Here is a 20,677-nt window from a genome sequence, read left to right as displayed (position 1 = left end):
AGCTGCAGGTGGCGTTATACCGAGGAAACCGAGGCAGGCCACGCCCCGAGCCCCAGATGCCACCCTCGGACCGTCGGTTAACAGGTGCGAAGGCCTCAGCTTCGAAAAACAGGTGTTTTTTTTCTTCTTCTTCCTCTTCTTCTTCTTCTTCAAAGCAGCGGGGAACGTGGGGCGCTGGGGCTGTCCCGGGGCCAAAGGTTTCGCTCGCGGCCCTCGGGGAGGCTCGAGGGCGCGCGGGCGGAGGCAGGGGGGCGTCGCGGCGCCGGCGGGAGCGGGGCTCGTGGGCGCGCGGCCCCCTCCCCGCGCGGCGCCGCGGCCGCCAGGTGGCACCACGGCGGGGCCCGGGCGCCGCCCCGCGGGCGGGGCGCGGGGCAGGGCACGAAGGGGTTAAAGAGTTGGCGGAGCCGCCGCCGCGGCTCTTCGGGGAAACCCACCGGGGCGCGCGGAGGAGGGAGCGGCCGTGGGCTGCGGAGCCCGGCGCCGCGCCGGGCGGGGGCGCGGCCAATCGGGCGGCGGGCCCGGCGCGCGCGGAGCCAGGCGACATGGAGGGAGGCGCGGCGCCCGGCCGCCCCTGACGCGCCGCTCCGTCCCGGTGGTCGGCGAGCCCGAGCCGCCCGGGGCCCCGCGGCGCGGAGATGAGCAGGTCCGCGGCGCTCCTCTTCTGCCTGCTGGGCTGCAACGTCTGGAAGGCGGGGACCAAGACGCTGCGGGAGCCCGGCGCCGGAGCCCAAGGTCGGTGCGCGGCCGCGGGGCCCGGGAGGCGCGAGGGCCGGCGGCCGGTGGGCTTTTGTGTCGGCCGCGGGCCTGCCGCAGCGGCGGCGGCGGGCGGGGAGGCTCTCGGGCCGCATTGTGTCGGCGGCCGCCGGAGTCCCGGCCGCAGCTTCGGCCGCCGGGCCTGCGGCGCCCCCCCCCACCCCGCTCCCGAGGGGGCGGCGCCGCCCGGGGCCGCCGAGGCGCCCCCGGCAGAGGCTCCTTGCGGGGTCCGCGGCCGAGGCCGGAGGCGGTGCGGGCGGCACCAGCTGTTGCTGCTTCGGGGGGCTCGTCTGCATGCCTCCGAGGGTCCTTCCCTTTATGCCGTGGCGCGGACACGAGGCTCCATCCTCCCCTTCGCCCCGGCCAGAGCGGCCGCCCCGGGGTCGCCGCCGCCCGCTCTTCCCCCCTCCCGCCCCCCCCCCCCCCCGCCCTCTCGGGGCTCGGGTCCTGGAAGCCGGAACGCGAAGGCTGACCTCGGCCCTTTTGTTGTGGCGTGTTGTCGGGGGGGGGGGGGGGGTGGCCGCTGCCTCTCGGGTGCCCCCGGCGCCCTGGGACCCGAGGTCCGCGGCCGCTGGCCGCCACCAGCCTGCCACAGTTTGGGAAAGTTTGGGGGTCTCCTTCTCCTCCCCGTCCGACGTCTTTTCCAGGCCTTAAGGGATTTGCTCAGCGGCCCAAGAATCATCCCCAAAGGGGGAGGCAGAACTGGGAGGCCTTAATCATTAAAGAAAAAAAAAAAAATCATTTCTAGGTCTGTATGTCGCCAGCTCGTGCCTTTTGTCTCATCTTTGGCCTCTGCAAATCTGCTTTCCAGACCTGGGAGTAATGTGGCCGCCTCTGAGAATGGCCACAAGCCTGTCTTTTGTTTTTAAAATAAGACTTTATTTGGAGGGGATCCCGAAGCTTCCTTTGCACGCGTGTGAGGGGACAAAATTGAGTGCTTCTCTGCTGCCTGCCTTTTCACAAGGGTGAGTGAGGCCGCCGCAAATGAGCATCAGCACCCACACCGGATCCAGTGCCCGGCCTCCCCCCCCGGGCCTCTCTGGGCTGCCGAGAGGGTTTCCCTGCAGCGGTGTAGACCCCCACCCCACCCCCACCCTCCGCCCACCGACTCCATGCCCCTGTCCTCTCCTGGCAGAAAGGTGTGTGTCCTGTAAGGTCTGCCCAGTGGATGCAATGAAGGAGGAGCGTCTCATCCCCGCGCACACCGTCCTCTAGCACAGACCGTGCCTTCCTCCCTCTTCCTCATGCTAATAACCTCCTTCCCTTGTAACAAATACTCAGAGCTTGGATTGCCTGGGAGCAGAGAGCCGTGGGTGGGCTTCCGCCCGTGATGTTATGACAGGCAAGGAAGGTTCTACCCTAGTGGTCTGGGTTTAGTTTGTTACCTTCATGTTGTACCAAAGGTTTTCGCATCGGGCTCTTGCTCTATCATTTGCTGGCATCTCTTTCCTGCTTTGCTTTTTTCTGTAGCTATGATATAATAGAACCGTTATGAACTGTGTGTAAATTTAGTAATGTATATTGTGGAAAGGGGGACATTGACAAGGTACAAAAAGACCCATATGTCTCTTCAGTAGGAAATGAATGTTTAGAACATTAGATCATCGGTGTAGAATTGTAGTCTCTTTCATTAATATTCTACTGCTTCTTTGAATCAGCTATTTTAATGAATATGATATTTGTGTTTCAACGAGGCCATTAATTCCAAAGAATGGGTTGAGTGTTTTTGCATTTGAAATAGGAATATATGGAAATATTAAGTTCATGTGCTTATAAAATAGGGGAAGACAGGGCCTCGGTTGAAAAAAAAAAAAAAAAGTCATGAACAAAACCTACTGCTGCAATTGGGTGAGGACCACACTAGACAGAGATTGGGTAACCAAACTCCCAGAAATGGAATATTCTATGAAGTGGGTGAAGAATGATCAACCAATGAGGATATTGATACCATGGTTTGAAGTGTCTTAGTCTATGGGATGGTTTGAATGGAGGATTAAGTGCCTTGGAATGCCCCCCATCCCCCTGCCCCCCTGCACCGCAATTAGTGCCATTAAGTAGAATGGCTTTTTAAAGTGTTGAGCCCAGGAGCTCTACCAGAAGTCAGGGCCTCACTATCACCTAGGTTTTGAGCTAGGACCGTTTTTAGGAGAGTGGATGGTTGCTCCTTTGACATTGGAAAGTAACCTTACCCCCACTGATTTCTTTGAACCCAGTCTTGTCACTCGGCTTGTAACATAGTTATTTTTTTTTTTTTAACGTTTATTGTTGAGGAAGAGAGAGCACGAATGAGGGGGTAGGCAGAGAAAGAGGGAGACACAGAATCTGAAGCAGGCTCCAGGCTCTGAGCTGTCAGCACAGAGCCTGACGCAGGGCTCAAACTGACGAACAGCGAGATCAAACTCACAAACCGTGAGATCACAACCTGAGCCGAAGTTGGACTGCCAACCGACTGAGCCACTCAGGCGCCCCTGTAACATAGTTTTTTAAATTCACCTCTTCTCTATCTCCTGGATCTCATGCACAGTGAAGAAAAATGCTACATCTGATTTCACTGTGCAGTTCCACCACAGGTTGTAGATTGTTTTGAACTTAGTTGGTGCTCAGGTAGCGCTGAATGAGCGAAGGATTGAAGACAGTTAATGGCATACACTATAGCACACTGTGGTGAAGTTTTAGAGGAAACCTTCAGTGTTTACCTTCTCGGAAACCTAATTTGTAAGAGTTTTGCTTTTATTATACAAATGGTTACATGAATCATACTTTGAACGGGCATTGCACACATACCTTCTGCACCAACAGGGTTGAGAAATGACTTAGGAAAAACTCCTCAGAGAACTGGAACACACAAATGTGTATGGTTTACAGTGGTGTTACAGTTACATTCCTGGGACTAAGTGACACCTTCTGTATTAAATGAGTGTTGCTTCATCTAAGGCAATTAACATCTACAAAATTCCTTGGCATTGCTTTGCTCAAGATATTCAAATAAATTGTATTCAAGATAATGGAATAAATCGTACTCAAGATAAAATTTAAAATTTGGCTCCAGATATTTTCTACTGTAGCTACTTTGACCCAGCAAAGGGCTTTCATAGACAGCGGTTGTCAGCGTGAAGTTTTGCTTTGCGAATCATGAATTTGAACTAGCTCTAGAATATGATTGCGTGTTTTCATTGTTCTCATCGAAGTTTCTCTAAAGTGTTTATAGTGTCTATTTTTTTTTTCTGGGAATTTTACAGAAACTGTTATTCAATAGTACTAATTTTTACTTTCTTAACCTCTTAGACAGCTGTGTATTGAGGCTGGCTTAATAGAGGGGCTCTCCTTGGAGCGCAGCAAGCTGTGCAGATGTACTCCATAGAGATATTTGTGAAGCCCAGCACTGTTTTTACGTGCCAAAAGAAAGGTCAGAGCTAGGTTAAGGACTTCATGCTCAGACTTATATTGTATGATCTTTATTTTGCTGCTCATTATCTAATAGTGATGTATTTTGCAATGATGTGCTAACTTTATGTTCATCTCAGAAAAGCTACAATCTGTCATAACATTGGAGGTGAATGGTTGGCTGTCTTTCTTCTCTCTGAGAGGCCTGTTCTTTGCCAAATTCAAATTTCGGTTATTAGAACACCGTGATCAGTTGAAAACCCATGGAGCGATGGAAAATATCAGGAGGATCGTCCAACAGGCATGACTTATGCTGATGGTATAATGAGAACATAACATCTAAATAAAACTCCTGGGCTCACGTCCTGGGAAAGTGTAGAGCTTGGATTTGCAGAGGCCACTGGACTTTGTTGCACACCAGGTGTGGGAATTCTGTTGGAAAAACAACAGCAGCATCTAGGTAATTTCTGGCAGAGGCTTTGAGATGACTTTATGGGTTTATATTTGTGTCCTATTTGTACTTTCCCTGTAACCCTTTGTAACATACGGCTTTCATGCTTAACATTCCGACCAAAAAAGGGGGGAAATTAGGTAGATTTCTCAAGTAGTAGGTTGCAAATGAAAGTACTTTCTAAGCTTCAGTCAGTTCTTTGTTCTAAAGACATTTCTAATATCTCTGTAAGTCAGACCGTACATTTGTATTCTTGTTGGGGAATACTAATTTAGTTATTTTAGTAAATACTCCACACGAAAAAGGCACACGCAAATAAGTCAGACCACAGACGTGTATGTTACTGAAGGAAACATTACATAAACATTTTTCAGAAATCTAGATGGAAAAATTTGTCCTGTGATGGCACCCACCTCCCGTACTTTGTGTGAAACTTGCCCAATGGAAATCATCACATATTTCAATAATACTATTATAGTTTGATCAAGTTACAAAGAAGTAATTGGAAACAAGTCATTTTCATTTGATTTTACTGAATATAACTTAAGGATTTTTAAAGACCTCAGTACTGGCTAAATGCTCAGTTCCACCAAACATGGAACTGAATGTATTTTAAGTGTATTTTTTTAAGTTTAGTTTTCTTAGTAATCTCTACACCCAGTGTGTGCTTGAACCTGCAACCCCAAGATCAAGAGTCATATGCTCCTCCAACTGAGCCAGCCAGGTGCCCCAGATGTATTTTTTTAATTAAGCTTCAGCACTCTAAATAGACCAGTTAATTGTATGAAATAATAGTGTTTTTTTCTTCTTTTTAAAACAATTTTTTGAGTTTATTTATTTTGAGAGAGAGTGACAGAGAGGAGGACAGGGACAGAGAGGGAGAGAGAGAGAGAATTCCAAGCAGGCTCTGCACTGTGAGCACAGAGCCCAGTGTGGGGCTCAAACTCAAAAACTGTGAGATCATGACCTGAGCCAAAACCAAGAGTCAGATGCTTAACCGACTGAGCCACCCAGGTGCTCCTGAAATAATTTTTTAAACAATTGTACAGTGTGACCCCAACGTGTGTCCTACTTTAAGTAAACCATTGTTTTTGTAAAATGCAGCTTGTAAATAGGCAAAACGTGAGGCAATTAACCACTCTAGAAAGGCTTCATAATAAGCTCCCTAAACACAAAACAGTTCAGTCAGCATGTTTAAGGTGATTCCACCTTCCCCTGATCAAGCTCTTTGGAGTGACTTCGCCATTTTCCAGTCCGTCTGCAAACATTTGCTCTTTTTTTTTCACTTTCACTTACCCCTTACAGAATTTAATCCACATGGATTCCAGTAATTAAATCCTTTTATGTGGATGACTCCAATTTTTCTCCCTCTGGCTTTGACATAATGTCTTGGCTCTTTTTCTTCTTATCCGACAAGCTACTGGACGTCCCCCCTTCAGGACACTGAGTCTGCCTCCAAGTCCTCATCTTTCAACCTCCCCCAGCCCAGCACAGCCTAAGTTCTCTGTTAACTAGGCTCAAAATCTGGGCGTCTCCTTAGACTGTTTGTCTACCTTGTAGTCTATACAGTCAGTAGTCTTACGGGTGCTTTTATGTGGCACGTTTATAGAGATGTCTTTAGATCAAGATAGACGCAATTGTGTAGTACAGAAGGAACCTTGAGGTCAAGTTTATCCTCCTTGTTCTGGAGATGAGGAAACTCAGGCCGAGAAAACTAAGGTGATCTGCGGTCACGGTGCTTTCTCCCCACACACATCCTGTGGAAGGTAGATAGAATAATGGCCCCTAGAGATGTCCATGTCCAGATCCCTGGACCTTTGAATATATAACCACTCAAAGAGGGAGTTTGCAGGGCTAATTAAGTCAAGGGTCTTCAGATGGGAAGATTAACCTGGATTATCCAGATAGGCCAATGTAATCCAAGGATTCTTAACCGGAGCGAGGTGGGGAGATCAGAGGAGAGGAGATGTGACCAGGGGAACAGAGAGACAGTGGAGATGCTTCACTGCTGGCTGTGAGGATGAAGGAAGGGCCGTGTGCCAAGGAATGAAGGCAGCCTTTGGAAGCTGGAAAAGACAAGGAAATGGATTCTCCCCCAGAGCCTCCAGAAGGAATGCTGTCTCACTGACATCTTCACCGTAGCCCAGTTGATACTGACTTGGGGCTTCTGTCCTGCAGAACTGTAAGCAGTAAAATTATATTGTTTTGAGCCCCTGAGTGGTGGTAATTTGTTAATGGCAGCAATAGGAAACTGATACAGATACCGACCCCCAAGAACTGTGAAGAGAGCCTGGCACCCGTACAGCCAGCATAAGGGCACCGTGGTAATGGGCCATTTGGGGGGACCGCAGCTACTGAAGGTAACATTTGGAGAAGCGCGTGGAGTTTTTGCATCTTCTTAACAAAAGTCTGCCAAACCGGAGCCATGGTGAGGATCCTTGGGGAGTACCTCACGGACCTCCCCCGCCCCACTGTCACCAAACAACTTTTTTTCCCAGATGCACTCCGTGGGCTGTGACTTTTATTTGGAAGCAAAGTGCATGAAATCCTCTGCGTTCCTTCTAGAGTGGGTTTTATTCATATCTGCAGGGAGAATACAGGACCGCCCCCCCCAAGCCCCCTGCCAAAAGCTAGTTTTAGAAGTCTTGCTTGCTTCTAAACTTGGCTCTAATTTTTGTTGAAACCTGTCTCTTGGTTACTAAATGGGGTAAAAGGCCGCTGTGATCGAAGGGCGCCACCAGTGCCTTTGTATAATGAAAAGATATGGGACCACTCCCCCTGGAATGGCCTCCCACGTGTTGCGTGTTGTCTCGGGCTGGGCGCCCCACCTCTGATACCTGTGCCTCTCATCAGCGAATGGGCCCCAGTGTGGACAGAGGGCGGTGCGGTGTGGAACACCTGGGCACTGCACCTGTTGGGCAGCACAGGAGGAGCAAAACTGCTTGCTCTGCGGTTTCTAGCTCACCGGGAGCAACGTTCAGTCCAGTGTAGCCTAGAGAGGGGAGCTATATGACAGCTGGACAGGTCCCCGGGAGACAGCTGCTAGCTGATGGGGCCTCTGGTACAGAGGCTGAAGGGTCCCGGTTGGAGGCTTCTCCCAGGGAACTGAACTCAAGAACAGAGAGGAGCTTGGCTCTTGTCGAGTGCAGGGCCTTGGTCTAAAGGTAAATAAGGAACGGAGAAAGGGAGAGAACCACTCGGTCATTTTAAGACCTCGCCTCACGTGAAGGCGTCACACTTCCCTTCCCGTTGTGTCTCATAAACACTCCCTCACTCACTCCTCACTTTCACGGTCGTGTATCCTCACCCTCATAAGGCACCTGTTGAAAGCATCCTGTCTTCTCTCTCTCTCTCTCTCTCTCTCTCTCTCTCTCTCCGTGTTGTAGTCTCTTCTTTCAACCCAGGCTCTCTCCACGTGTCCCTCTTCAAACGCCATCGTATTCGTGTTTCTCTCCTGCAGAAAAACATTTAATCCTTTCCTGTTGCCCAGCATGTAAAGTCTGAATTACTAAGTCTGGCCTTGACGACTTTGCTGCCTTTCCTCATGTACCTGCTCCAACCTTTGCGCCCCCTGCTTCACCAGCTTAAATCCCCTTCTCCAGCTGGAACATTCTGCTCATCACCCCTGAGTGACCACTGTGCGTCCTCACTTCCCTTCACCTCCTGCTCCACTCTATGCTCTTACAACCCTCCATACGGAGCATGCGCCCTGTGAAGACTTATGTAAGTATGCAAAATACCTACTAGACAGAAGAGGCTGGGGGGGACAGCATATTTTGGGGTAAGCTTGATTATTTAGAAATCCTCGGCCTCTGATATTTTACAGTCCAGCTGGAAGACAAATGGAAAAATAAATTAAGAAGGACATCACCAAGGGACTTTTTTTTTTTATGTAATTAGGCAAGAGTCTCTTGAGTAAAGGTGAAAGCTAGTAACAGTTGTCTGACTAAACGTCCAGCTATAAGCTGTGATGTATATTTCTAGATGTTTCAAGGATTTATCCACAATGGGACACAGGAGGTTTTATTTTAGAGAGTGTAAGCATGTGGACATCTCTCCGTGCTCTTAATGGTTATAAATTAGGTTAAGAGATGTCCTACTGGGAATCAAATATTTACGCAGTGACAGCATTGATTGGAAATGTTGGTACTCTTGTCGGATGAAGCTCTGAAATAATAGTTACAGGACAATTAGGTTAAAACTCATATTTACTTAAGTGGAGAGATAAGGTGGTCAAATATAGATCTGATATGTTCATCCACTATTTCGAATCCTTAATTTTATGTAACATTTAAACACATACTCAGATATGAAAACTGACAAGATCTTTTGGGTTTGGGGGGACTAGCAGGCAGAACAGGAAAAGCTGGCTTTTAGAAGACACCTTTGAAGTAAGCACTGAGTTTATAAAAGGTGGGTTTTTCCTTTTGTTTTGTTTTGTTTTGTTTTGTCTTAAGCTATACTGCACAGGGACAGAGAAATGTGAGATTGAGGAGGAAAGTTAATTATTTCCAAATCAGACGAGCATTTCATTTGCTTAGACTGACTTTTTTGAGCACGGGATTTGAATGGAAAACTTCCTGAATTTGTACTGAAGGAAAGGTTTCTAATGTAATTTTTAAAACATTTTTTAATGTTTAGTTTTGAGAGAGAGAGAGAGAGGCAGAGAGTGAGCAGGGGAGGGGCAGAGAGAGACGGAGACACAGAATCGGAAGCAGGCTCCAGGCTCTGAGCCATCAGCACAGAGCCCGACGCGGGGCTCGAACTCACGGACCGCGAGATCGTGACCTGAGCCGAAGTCGGACACTCAACCGACAGAGCCACCTGGGCGCCCCTCTAATGTGATTTTTAGTGTAATTTTGACAGAGCCGAACTCAGTCCCTAAGGTGAGCCACGCTATCCAAGCCGTCACCGGGAGCTCTGCCTCAGTGGATGAGGTCCCCGCTCCCCCTCTCGCCCCTGTAGTGCCCGAGTGGGGTTGTGCTCTGCGTCCTTTGCACCACGGTCCACTGTGGAGGCTCTGGGGAGGAATTTGCTTGCACACGAATTCAGGTGGTAGTCAGAACGCAGCCCCTTGCGGGTGGATACCAGGCGAGGCTCCTCTTTCCTTGCCCCTTGAGGCTGCCTGCAGTCCTTGTCCCCTGGCCCCTTCCATTGCTCAGCCGCAGCAACAGCACCTGCGCAGCTTTTCACACCTCAGATCTCTCTCCGATTTCTCCTGCTGCTGCATCTCTCGGACCACAGCCAGATTGACCTCTCTGCCTTTGAAAGGGGCCCATGCGATTAGTTGAGCCCACCGGATAATCCGGGAAAGTCCGTAACCTTAATCACCCCTGTAGTCTCTTTTGCCACTTGACCTAACGTATCCGCAGGTTCCAGGGGTGAGGGTACAGATGCCTTTTGGGGGCTCCTGCCTGCTGTAGCCAGAATGTAGACGAGGGGTCACCGGGCAGAGAGGATGGGGAGGCAGATTTCCCTGCCGTCGAGGTCAGTGAGCGCGGGAGGGAGGACAGTGGAGCGCCTTCCCTTGGCGAGTCCCGAGGATAGCTCTAGACGAGTGTCTCTTCTGTCCTTTCCTGCGCCAGGACCTTACAACTCTGACATGGACTCGTACACAAGGAAGTCCTAAGACAGCTTGTGGGATCCCAAATACCATGTTTAAAGTCGTCCTGAGTTTTCCTATTTTGTCTCTGAGAACTTGAAAGTGAAGTTTGTTTCAATAACTGTGATTTACTGAGTTCACTGAATGGTAAATATTTATGGGATCTCTTATATTTAATGTTAAATCTGTGAAATAGTGGCAGACACTCTCTGCTTCCTTCACAGAAACGTGAAGAATAATAATGGCAATTAGCTAACGTGCACTGGGTGCTTACCACCTGCCAGACAAGATGCTAAGTACCTGGATGGATTATCTTCTTTAATCTTCATATCGTTCCCATGAGACGTAAATAGACAGTAACTGGCAGAGGCCACTGTGTGACCGTAGGCAGCCTGCCCCCTGCCCTCAGACTGTGCTATCATAAGATTTGGAGGATTAAATTATAATTTCTCATAATTTTGATCCTGTGGCATTTAACAGCATAAATAAGGGACTCTTAATAGGCCTGGTCGCTTTTATGCTGAAAAGACAAATCACCTCCCTTGTGTGGTCCCTGTTAGCCTTTGAACCATGGAAAACAACCTCGAACGGTCATTTTCTGAGCGGCTCCTAAGAGCCGAGCTCTGTGCTTCGTGTTGTGTGGGGTCCAGATGTGTAGAAGCGATAGGAAGCTCCCACGAGTACCTCTCCTGAGCTCTTGAGGGAGGTCCAGTCGAGCAGGGTGGGATTTGGGGTAACACCCAGCTGGGCTTGGGGGAATCTCCTGGCTTGTGTTCAGAGCCCATTAGTTTTTGGCAAGACTGTTTATAGAACAAGAGAAACTTGTTAGGACCCAACAATTGGAGAGCTGGAGGTAGGGAAGGATGTGGTTGTTTGTAAAATAGTCCTGCAGGTTTGTTTGGATCCGTAACGTATGATGGGATGCCCTTGCTCTCCTTATGGCACCAAGTGAGGGCTTTACTCACTCTGAAGTGAGTGTGAAATACCGGTGTTTATTTGGTATTTGAATTTACTTGCAGAATTTTAATCCTTTTCACTCTTTGAAAAGACTTTATTCATTCCTCTTGGCTTATACAATGATCCTGAAAATAAAGTTTTAAATGATGCTAATTATGGCACTGTAATGGATTTTTTTTCCAACTTATTCCGTGAGCATGTTTGGCCGTACAAAAAAATGGAAAGAATTTTACAGTGAATACCCATACTCACCACTTAGATTCTACAGTTACCATTTTACTATTCTTGCTTTATTCCCTATCAGTTCATCTTCCTATCCATTAATCTGTCTTATTTTTTGATGCATTTTCTTTCTTTTAAAAAAAAAATTTTTTTTAATGTTTCTTTATTTTTGAGAGAGACACAGTTTGAGCGGGAAGGGGCAGAGAGAGAGGGAGACACAGAATCCAAAGCAGGCTCCAGGCTCCAAGCTATCTGCGTAGAGCCCAGTGCTGGGCTTGAACTCAGGAATGGTGAGCTCATGACCTGAGCCGAAGTCAGACATTTAACCAATGGAGCCACCCGGGAGCCCCTTTACTGATGTATTTTAAAGTACGTGTCAGATATACGCACTTTCCTCCAAGTACAACGGCAGGCATATCATTAATTAGGATTCAGTATTCCATTTTTTCCCAGAGGAAAACTTACATACAAGGAAATACACCAGTCTTAAGTGATGACGTGTGTATATCTGTGCGAACCCAAGTCCCATCTTGATACAGAATATTACCATCATTCCAGAAAGTTCCCCCAGTACCCCCTCCAGTAAATCCCTGCCTCTGCTGCTTGGGGGCAAGCACCTTTCAGATTTTTTTCCACCATAGGTTACTTTTTTGCCTGTTGTAGAACTTTCACATGAATGGAATCATACGTTCCATACTCTGGCTTCATTATTTGCCATGAATAGTATTCCACTGGGTGAATATCTTACAGTTTATCCATTCTCCTCTGGACAGACACACAAGTCCTTTCTGGCTTTTGGTTGTTATATTGTTGCTGTGAACATTTTTATACATTTGCTCGTTCTTTGGGCATGTTTTCATTGTTCTTGGGAAGAAACCAACATTTCTGGGTTATAGGCAGGTGAATGTTTAGTTTCTCAAGAAACTGCGAGATGTTTTTCCATCATATTTTTGTATACTCCCACCAAAAATGTGTGAGAATTACTGTTGCACCACATTCTCACCATCATTTGGTGGTGTTGGTTTCTTTAGTTTTAGCCATTTTGGTGGGCTAAAATATACATTAGGTGGCTAGATTGATACATTAACAATGCAGTGCATACATTTCATTTTCCAGCTACAGTTTTCCAGGCTTTAGTTTTTGAGGAGTGTTAGAGCACTTTTAGAAATCAGAATTGTTTCGCCATTTTGTTTATTTTTATTCTCAACAATGTTTTATTTATGCAGGCTTTAATTTTTCTTTGATAATTAAAGTCTATCACATGACCACATTACCTCCTCACTGAATATTCCATCTGATCGTGTAGAACCACCTTATCGCATACCTACCAAGTAAGCCATGGTACATGCCTGTGCATCTGTGTACGTGAGGGTGTGTGTGTGTGTGTGTGTGTGTGTGTGTGTGTGTGTGCCAGGATAGAGAAGGAATGAGAGAGAAAAAGAAAAGTAACCCTTCCAGAGTCTAACATTTACATACTGCTCAGGTTAGATAGGTTAATATAGGCCTAGAGATTATACAGGACTGTTTCGATACTTATTCTCTTTAAAGGAAACCAAATGTATATGCCATTTACGTGTAAGAATCCGTACACTCAAAGAAGTGCCACGATCTCTTCATGACCAGGCAGCTTCTAGGAAGTTTCTTGGGATACTTTGTTAATAACCCTTTTGAGTCAGTAGTGTATTGAGTCAGCTCCTCAACATTAGAATACTTTGAATATTCTAATAGCCTCTTTTAATCAATTAAGATAGTACAGTTCCAAATGTATTCATTCACAAAAGCCAGAAAAACTTTGAATCAGAGTTGAACATATCAAGAGAGCTATGGGAGAAAATGAAATTCCTTGAGATTGAAGAAGCTCCCCTAATGACTGGGTATATCCTTTGGAAGTTTAGACAAGATAGCATCGTTTCCTTCTATCCTTTGCTTATGCCATTAACCTATACAAATATACATTTGACACTTCAAGGGAATGTGCATGTCTACCTGCAGATTTTGTGGGGCTGGGCTATTCCAGAGATCCACGTCTGGGATTAGGGAAAAAGTGGGTATTTGAGTCAGGTCCTCTATTTTTCATTTCTGTTTCTTCCCTCATGTGGCCTCTTCTAACTTTTAGTCTGTTTCTGAGCCGCCTGCCTTTTAGAAACTATATCCGTGCAAAGAACAGTGAGACCTGTGTCCGGTTTCCCCGCTGTATATACTGTTGCCTTGTTAGTAAAGCTTCTCTCCTCAAGCCCTTTGTCTGGTTTCTGTCAACTTCTGCACAGACAGATAGAATTAGTGGCATAAATAGCCCCTCTGTTTAAATTAAAATAGAGATTTCATAAAAAGAGAAGTTTTTTCCAAACTTACAACGTTTTCTTGTTTCCATACTCATGAGATACATTTGTTTCCTCTGATTCCTGAGTATGGAATCTCAGAGCCCTGCGTTTATTCAGTGTTTACTGTGATAGAAAGTTGTTCTCTGGGAGCTGCTGGCCCCTTCTATTATGTTTTTGATATTAAGGAAGTCTGTGGTTATTCCAAGTTAGGAAAGCACAATAGCATTAGATAAATGCGAGTCCATTATTGCAAATATTGCAGTACGAAAAGGCGGTATCTGCTCAAGGATGACCTAAAAGAAGTTACTTGCGTTTGATGTCACTCGATTAAAATATTCCCATCTAATGGGAGGTTGGAGGTAAGTGGCTTTTAGATGTCTCTTTTAGAACAAGGTTTTTTCAATTTTTGCTTGGGTGATTGATCTCTTTCTTTGTTACCTACCATCTGCTGTCCATGTTTTTGAATGTGCAATAAAGCATATGGGAAAGGAATAGAAAAGTTAATGCATTCAACTGGTGAGGGTGGAGGACAGTGTCTGCAGTCTGGTCAAGTTTACAGCCCATCTGCGAGCACAGGGAGCCCTTTTAAAACGTGGCTTTGCTCTCCAGGCTGTCTGTGCAGAGCCCCCTCGGTCCACCGCTTGTCCAAATGTCACCAGTACGGCTGTGGCGAAATTAGGTCTCTCCTTCCCAAACTATTTCACTTGGCACATGGGGCATATACTCAGTGCACAGTTTCGTGGGTACGTTTTTTTCCTTTACTGTAAACTTAAAGACTGCCTAGTGAAATTAACCTTAGAAAGTGATCCTTTAATTCAGCTCGCTCACCTCTTGGCAGCACAAACCGTTAAAACGACTTTTAACGCCACTTTGTGTTTTGATTCTTGTGCCGCAACGTAGATTTTGAGTTAGAGGTAACATTGATAGAAGTCTCCCATTGTGTTCTTTCCCCACTACTGTTTGAAACAGGTTTGTTTTGGTTTTTTTCTTACCATCTTGAACCTCATTTGCCTTTTCAAATTTAAAAATAAAATCATTGCCTATAAAGATCTCAGTGTCTTAATGGAAACCTATTAGATGTTGCATTAAATATTAAACTGAGACATTCTAAATCAGTACACGTAAAAGTAATACATAAATGCTAAGTAAACAAGAGAAAGGAGTTAATGGCTTTCAGACTAGGATTTTTTTTATGTGCACTAATTAGATAACATGTTAATTAAGGTGGAACTATTCCCTGCTTATATCTTCCCATTTGTTTGTTTTGTTTTGTTTTTTTAAATTTTTTTTTCAACGTTTATTTATTTTTGGGACAGAGAGAGACAGAGCATGAACGGGGGAGGGGCAGAGAGAGAGGGAGACACAGAATCGGAAACAGGCTCCAGGCTCCGAGCCATCAGCCCAGAGCCTGACGCGGGGCTCGAACTCACGGACCGCGAGATCGTGACCTGGCTGAAGTCGGACGCTCAACCGACTGCGCCACCCAGGCGCCCCTTTAGGGGTTTTTTTAATGCCCCATTTTAATTAATTAATTTATTTATTTATCTATCTATCTATCTATTTATTTAATGTTTATTTTTGAGAGAGAGGAAGAGAGAGAGAGAGACCGAGCACGAGTGGGGGAGGGGCAGAGAGAGAGGGAGACACGGAATCTGAAGCAGGCTCCAGGCTCTGAGCTGTCAGCACAGAGCCTGACGGGGGGCTCGAACCCATGAACTGTGAGATCATGACCTGAGCCGAAGTCAGATGCTTAACCAACTGAGCCACCTAGGCACCCCCATATCTACCCATTTCTAAATTCAGAATCCTTAAGGAGACGTTTACATGAGAGAAAGGCCTGGCAAGTTAGATACTTCTTAAACTTCTTTTCCTCTTAGCTGCTTCATGGCAGATGAACCACTCTTTATCCATCCACCCATCCATGTACCCAGCAAAGAGTCTCTGCTGTCCTTACTTTTCACCACCGGAAGGTTGATAATACTAATTTCTTAAATGGCAGATTTTCAAGTGCTTTCAGGTCCATTATCTTTTTACTCCTCATAATCCTGAGAAGTATCAGGAAAGAGATTATTCCTTTCTGTGCATGTGGGTGGGGGAGCGTGGCTTGAAGTCATGCACTGGTACAGCATGGAGATGATAATCCCACACACATGCTCCTCCTCTGTTCTCTTAGAGTGTCTCTCTCAGTTGCTTTAGACACTCATACTCACTGTTTCAGTCATGATTTCTGCTCGGGCATTCTCCAGTCTGAGCCACCCAGTTTCTGGGCAGCCGTCATGCTCCCTACCAAGTAGAGCTCACATATTTAATGATGAAAGTGGGCATTATCAGTGACTTCTTATGGTTCCATGCCCTGGGGATCCAAAGATAATTAAGCCCCCACTTTTCAGGAACTCGAGCTCCTATGGGAGAAGCACAGATAAACAAACCACTATAGGGAGGAGCAAAGCATAGAGGGATGGGGAGGAGGAAATAACTAACTGGGCAGTCAGGGAGGCTTCCCAGGAAAGTGGCTTGTGAGGTGGGGTTTGAAGGCTAGGAACCACACAGAGAAGGGGAGGAAGGCACTCCCAGGGCCATGCCACCATCCATATGAATTGTAGCTTTTTTTGTAGTTTATAAAGCATTTGAAAAAGACTTTTCTTTTTCTTTCTTTTTTTTTTTTTTTTTTTTTTTTTTTTTTGGCAAAATGACAGTGGAGTTGCTGAGCTGCTGGTAAACTCCTGTCTCCTGCTTCCTGCAGGGGCATAATGAGTAGTGGGTATTCTTCTAGGTCTGTGAGCCGGGCGGCTTGTCTCATCTATCTTCCTCACCTGAATTATTACACATCCCCTTTTCTCGTTGATTCTGCACGGTTGGTCAGTCTTCAGCCAGATATCCCAACATCAAAGGGACTGGTTTTCTCAGTACTCAGTATCACTCGTCTCAACTCTAGCCCCTGCTAATCTCATGGAATTTATTGAGGACACAGTTAGTCGCCTTTGTTACTGAGCTCCTTTACTGTCTTTTTTTAAGTTTGTTTATTTTTGAGAGAGAGAGAGAGAGAGAGAGAGCACAAGCAGGGGAGGGGCAGAGAAAGAGGGAGAGAGAGGGTCCCAAGCAGGCTCCGTGCTGTCAGCATGGAGCCCGACGTGGGGCTCAAACCCACAAACCATGAGATCATGACCTGAGCCAAAGTCAGATGCTCAACAGACCGAGCCACCCAAGTGCTCCTACTTTCTTTTTTTTTTTCTTTAAGTTTATTCATTTATTTTTCAGAGGGGGGCGGACGCAGAGAGAGAGAATTCCAAGCAGGCTCTGTGCTGTCACTGTGGATCTTGATCTCATGAACTGTGAGATCATAAGTTGAGCTGAAATCAAGAGTTGGACACTTAACTGACTAAGGCACCCAGATGCCCCTACTTTCTTTTCTTCACTCTTGTTCTGTTCTTCCAGTGGAGTTAAGGGAAAGTGCCCCACCACAGCAGCCAAAAGGATATGGAAAGTTCAGACTCTTTAATGGCAACTTTAGCAGTGGAAGAGACTTTGAAAATTGTTGAACATCACCGCTTACACCCAGATCTTAGTTAGTTTACATGGGGTTATTGAACATTGCACTGCGTCTCTTTTCAGGTACTAAAAATGTTTGAGATAAGGAAGCTGATGCTGATTCTTGTTGGGATGGGGTGCGAGGGACCTAGTGCCCAGAGAAGTCTCCTCCAGCCGTCCTCATGGAAGCCATGGTAGAGGCGTCTCCATGTGGGGAGTGGCTTCTTGAATGGCTTCAGGAATGGCTGGAAGGTTCATTGGATTCTCTTTGCTTTCGCAGGAATTGAAAGGGAAGGGGCAGAGTGTGGTAGGGAGAACATACAGTTTAAGTGCCATTCGCTCTCTCATTCATGGATATTTATTAATCCTGTCCTGTTACTTGTCAGACAGTATAAAATAGACTCACGATCCCCACTGCTCCAGTTTACAATTTCGTGGATGCAGTTAACTCTTCAGTGAGTGGGACTGCTGTTTCAGATGGAAACGCATACCTAGGCCTGTTGTAGAACACTGTCTTTAGTGTGAGCTGTGTGCATATGGCCTTGTTCTGTGCTGTGTACTGCACCGGCCCCGGCTCCTGTTTCTAATTACATGTCATTTTTCTAGGTAGTGCTCTAAGTGACTTCCTAGCTTGCTGTGAAACCCAACAGGTTTGCTAATAAGCCCATTGCAGTTGTCACACACACACACACACACACACACACACACACAGAGAGGGAAAGAAGAAAGAGAAAACAAAAAAATTATATAATCCTATCTAAAATTGAACTTGGGAAATATTTTCCATTTCCTCCTAGCCTATTACTGTACATAATTTAAAATTGACACTGTTTTAGGTGCTAGCATGAAGCCAAATTACTTTGAAGAATTAAGGCTAATGGATAAAGAAAAGGCAGACAGCTTTATGGCTCAGAGCAAAGGTGAAATAAAACTGAAAGAAGTTATAAAGTGAAATGCAATATAATGAAAGTAGTACTCGATAACTTTCTGAGGCTACTTGCCCGGGCTCCGTGGAACCTTTGGGATGGGGAGCCAAAACAGAAAGCCAGTTCTCACCATTGCTTCCCAAATTTGAAAGCAGATACGAATCACTTGCTGGTCTTGTCAGATTCCGGGTCAGTGGGTCTAGTGTGGCCCCTAAGATGCTGTAACTCTTACCATGCTGCTGGTCGCTGGACCACACTTGAATTGGTGAGGTTGTTCACTGCCCGTCCTGTCCTAAGATTTAGGGACAGGCAGAAGCAGACCCAGGAAGCCATCGATTGAATCTGGCTACTTTTTCCTCAGATTTTTAGCCTTGCAGTTTAAGAAAGCTACCTAGAAAATGTATTCTCACCTTATTCAAAGCTTACGTTCAAGAGAGGTAGCTGGTTTAATATGTTCAGGTGTTGGGGTGGAACCCACATCACTTGTGACTTAGAAGGAATTGCGAGCCTTTTTTTAGGTAAGTAACCCACTCGGTTACTTCATTCATACAATTAAAGTATTCATTCATCATGTACTAACTGTGTAATGAAAACCCTGCGTAGCTCTGAGTGACTTTTGGTTTGATTATCTTTAATTTGCCTGCAGCCCATCTCCAGTCGTGCTGCATATAGTTTTAATCCAGTAAAAACTATTTCAGGGCAATAGAAACACTGATACCATTCCGGTTCTTGTTTATACTTGACACTGAACTATCTTTTCATACCTTCTTTTTAATAATTTTTAAAATTTACTTACTTACTCTGAGCTAGAGAGCACAAGTGAGGAAGGGGCAGACAGAGAGAGGGAGACTGGATCTCAAGCAGGCTCTGCCCTGTCAGCACAGAGCCTGATGCAAGGCTCAAACCCACGAACCATGAGAGATCATGACCTGAGCCGAAACCAAAAGTTGGATGCTTAGCCAACTGAGCCACCCAGGCTTCTGTACCTGTACCTTCTTTTTAAATGGAGTACGGCTGTTATAAACAGTAAAGCTTGCACATTTTTATCGGTTTTATGTTAGTATATGACCTTTAGTTTTGTGTGGATTGCATCTGGAATAAGTCACTTATTGCCTGCTGTTTGGGCTTGTTTAAATAAAGAATAGCTGACCACTGTTACTCAGATATAGAGTCCCTTTTTTCCCCATAATTTTTTTTTTTAATGCTTATTTTTGAGAGAGGGAGAGACAGAATCCGAAGCAGGTTCCAGGCTTTGAGCTGTCAGCACAGAGCCCGACGTGGGGCTCGAACTCACAGACAGTGAGATCGTGACTTGAGCCGAAGTCGGATGCTCAACTGACTGAGCCACCCAGGCACCCCTCCCCCGTAGTTGTTTTTTTTTTTTTTAAGGGCTAACTAATGACCAGACTTCTGAGTCACTTTATTCGAAAGACACAGCTTTTGCACCACACTCAGATACCAGCAGCGGGCTGTTCCTGCCGCCCCAGCCGTGTTTTCTTCTCCATCCCTGTGTGGAAGGTGGGTGAGGCCCTGCTGAGGCAACGAAATTCCTAAGTGGCCTTTTTGTAATTTATCTCCCTGGAGATTCTTGGCTGCCTGCAGAGTCCCAGAAGACCTTCAGGGGGCCGGTAAAATGATGATCCATGTGAGCATTTGACATTCCACCTCACGAGGGTTGTATGTATTTCTGTTCTGTGCTTTTAAAACTAGGAGGTAGAGTTGGGTGCCCCCATCCTTTTCGTCTTGAAATGTTCACCTCCTTGCCTCCAGAAGAAGCACCATGTGTCCAGATGAGAGCCTGGGTGCTCAGGACTGAGCTCTAGGCTCGACTGGGCCGGGCTTGTCGGCAGCAAACCAGGTTCCTGGAGGGAGTTGGAGGGGGAGGAGGTTGAGAAAACCCCGGGGCCTGGCCCATCGCATTCCGGCTTTGAGCCCGGAGCTGTGCAGTCAGCACGTCCCAGCCTGTGGCTCTGTCTCTCATCTTCAGCAGATCTGGAGGCCTCTCCCCCAGTGAGGAGGGACATACCTGTGAAACAGCCCCCCCCCCCGGACCCCAGAGCCCCCGCGTACGATTTCTTCCATTCCGCTGCCAGGAATGCTGCGGTCCACGCTCAGTGTCCCCACTTGCTCACCCCCACATTCACCCTGTAACCCTCTGCTGCCCATCCCCCATCCTCACCACTCCTCAGGGACCCCTTTTGCCACAGCCAGCACTCATTCCCCGGCCCGCTCGCCTCTGACACCAGTACTTTCGTCTCCATGACATGCGGCCCCAGCTTCCATGGCAGAGGCGTCTCCTGGCTGGTCTCCTGCCTGGGCTGCCCTTCCTCAGTCCCCATCGGGTCCCCCCTTTCCTCCTCTTCCTCTTGAGAGAAAGCTGTGACCTCGGGCTCCAGCCCTGAACCCCTCAGAGCATCTGCTCTACACTGGGGCCCATTTCCAGCTCTCAGCTGATGGACCCCCAGATCTCCCCCGACCGCCCCCAGGGCAGTCCTCCCCGTTTCCCCCCGAGCACCACCTGGGCTTTACTGGC

At 46.8% G+C, this 20,677-nt stretch overlaps 1 protein-coding gene across 2 annotated transcripts in view; it reads left to right on the top strand.

The window, feature by feature from the left end:
* The first annotated feature begins 507 nt into the window (after positions 1-507).
* Positions 508-20,677, top strand: part of FAM171A1 (family with sequence similarity 171 member A1) — a 135,133-nt gene continuing 114,963 nt past the window's right edge. Inside the window, exon 1 of one of the 2 annotated variants that reach the window (XM_043563563.1) lies at positions 508-732. In XM_043563563.1, coding sequence (XP_043419498.1) covers positions 636-732 — 97 coding nt within the window. In that variant the 5' untranslated portion in view covers positions 508-635. The remainder of the gene's footprint in view (positions 733-20,677) is intronic. The other variant, XM_043563564.1, reaches the window with a different exon arrangement.

This window comes from Prionailurus bengalensis, chromosome B4, assembly GCF_016509475.1.
Source record: "Prionailurus bengalensis isolate Pbe53 chromosome B4, Fcat_Pben_1.1_paternal_pri, whole genome shotgun sequence".
In the NCBI taxonomy this organism is placed as follows: domain Eukaryota; kingdom Metazoa; phylum Chordata; class Mammalia; order Carnivora; family Felidae; genus Prionailurus; species Prionailurus bengalensis.
The sequence above is the reverse complement of the archived record's forward strand: the minus strand, read 5'-3'. Positions and strand labels throughout refer to the sequence as shown.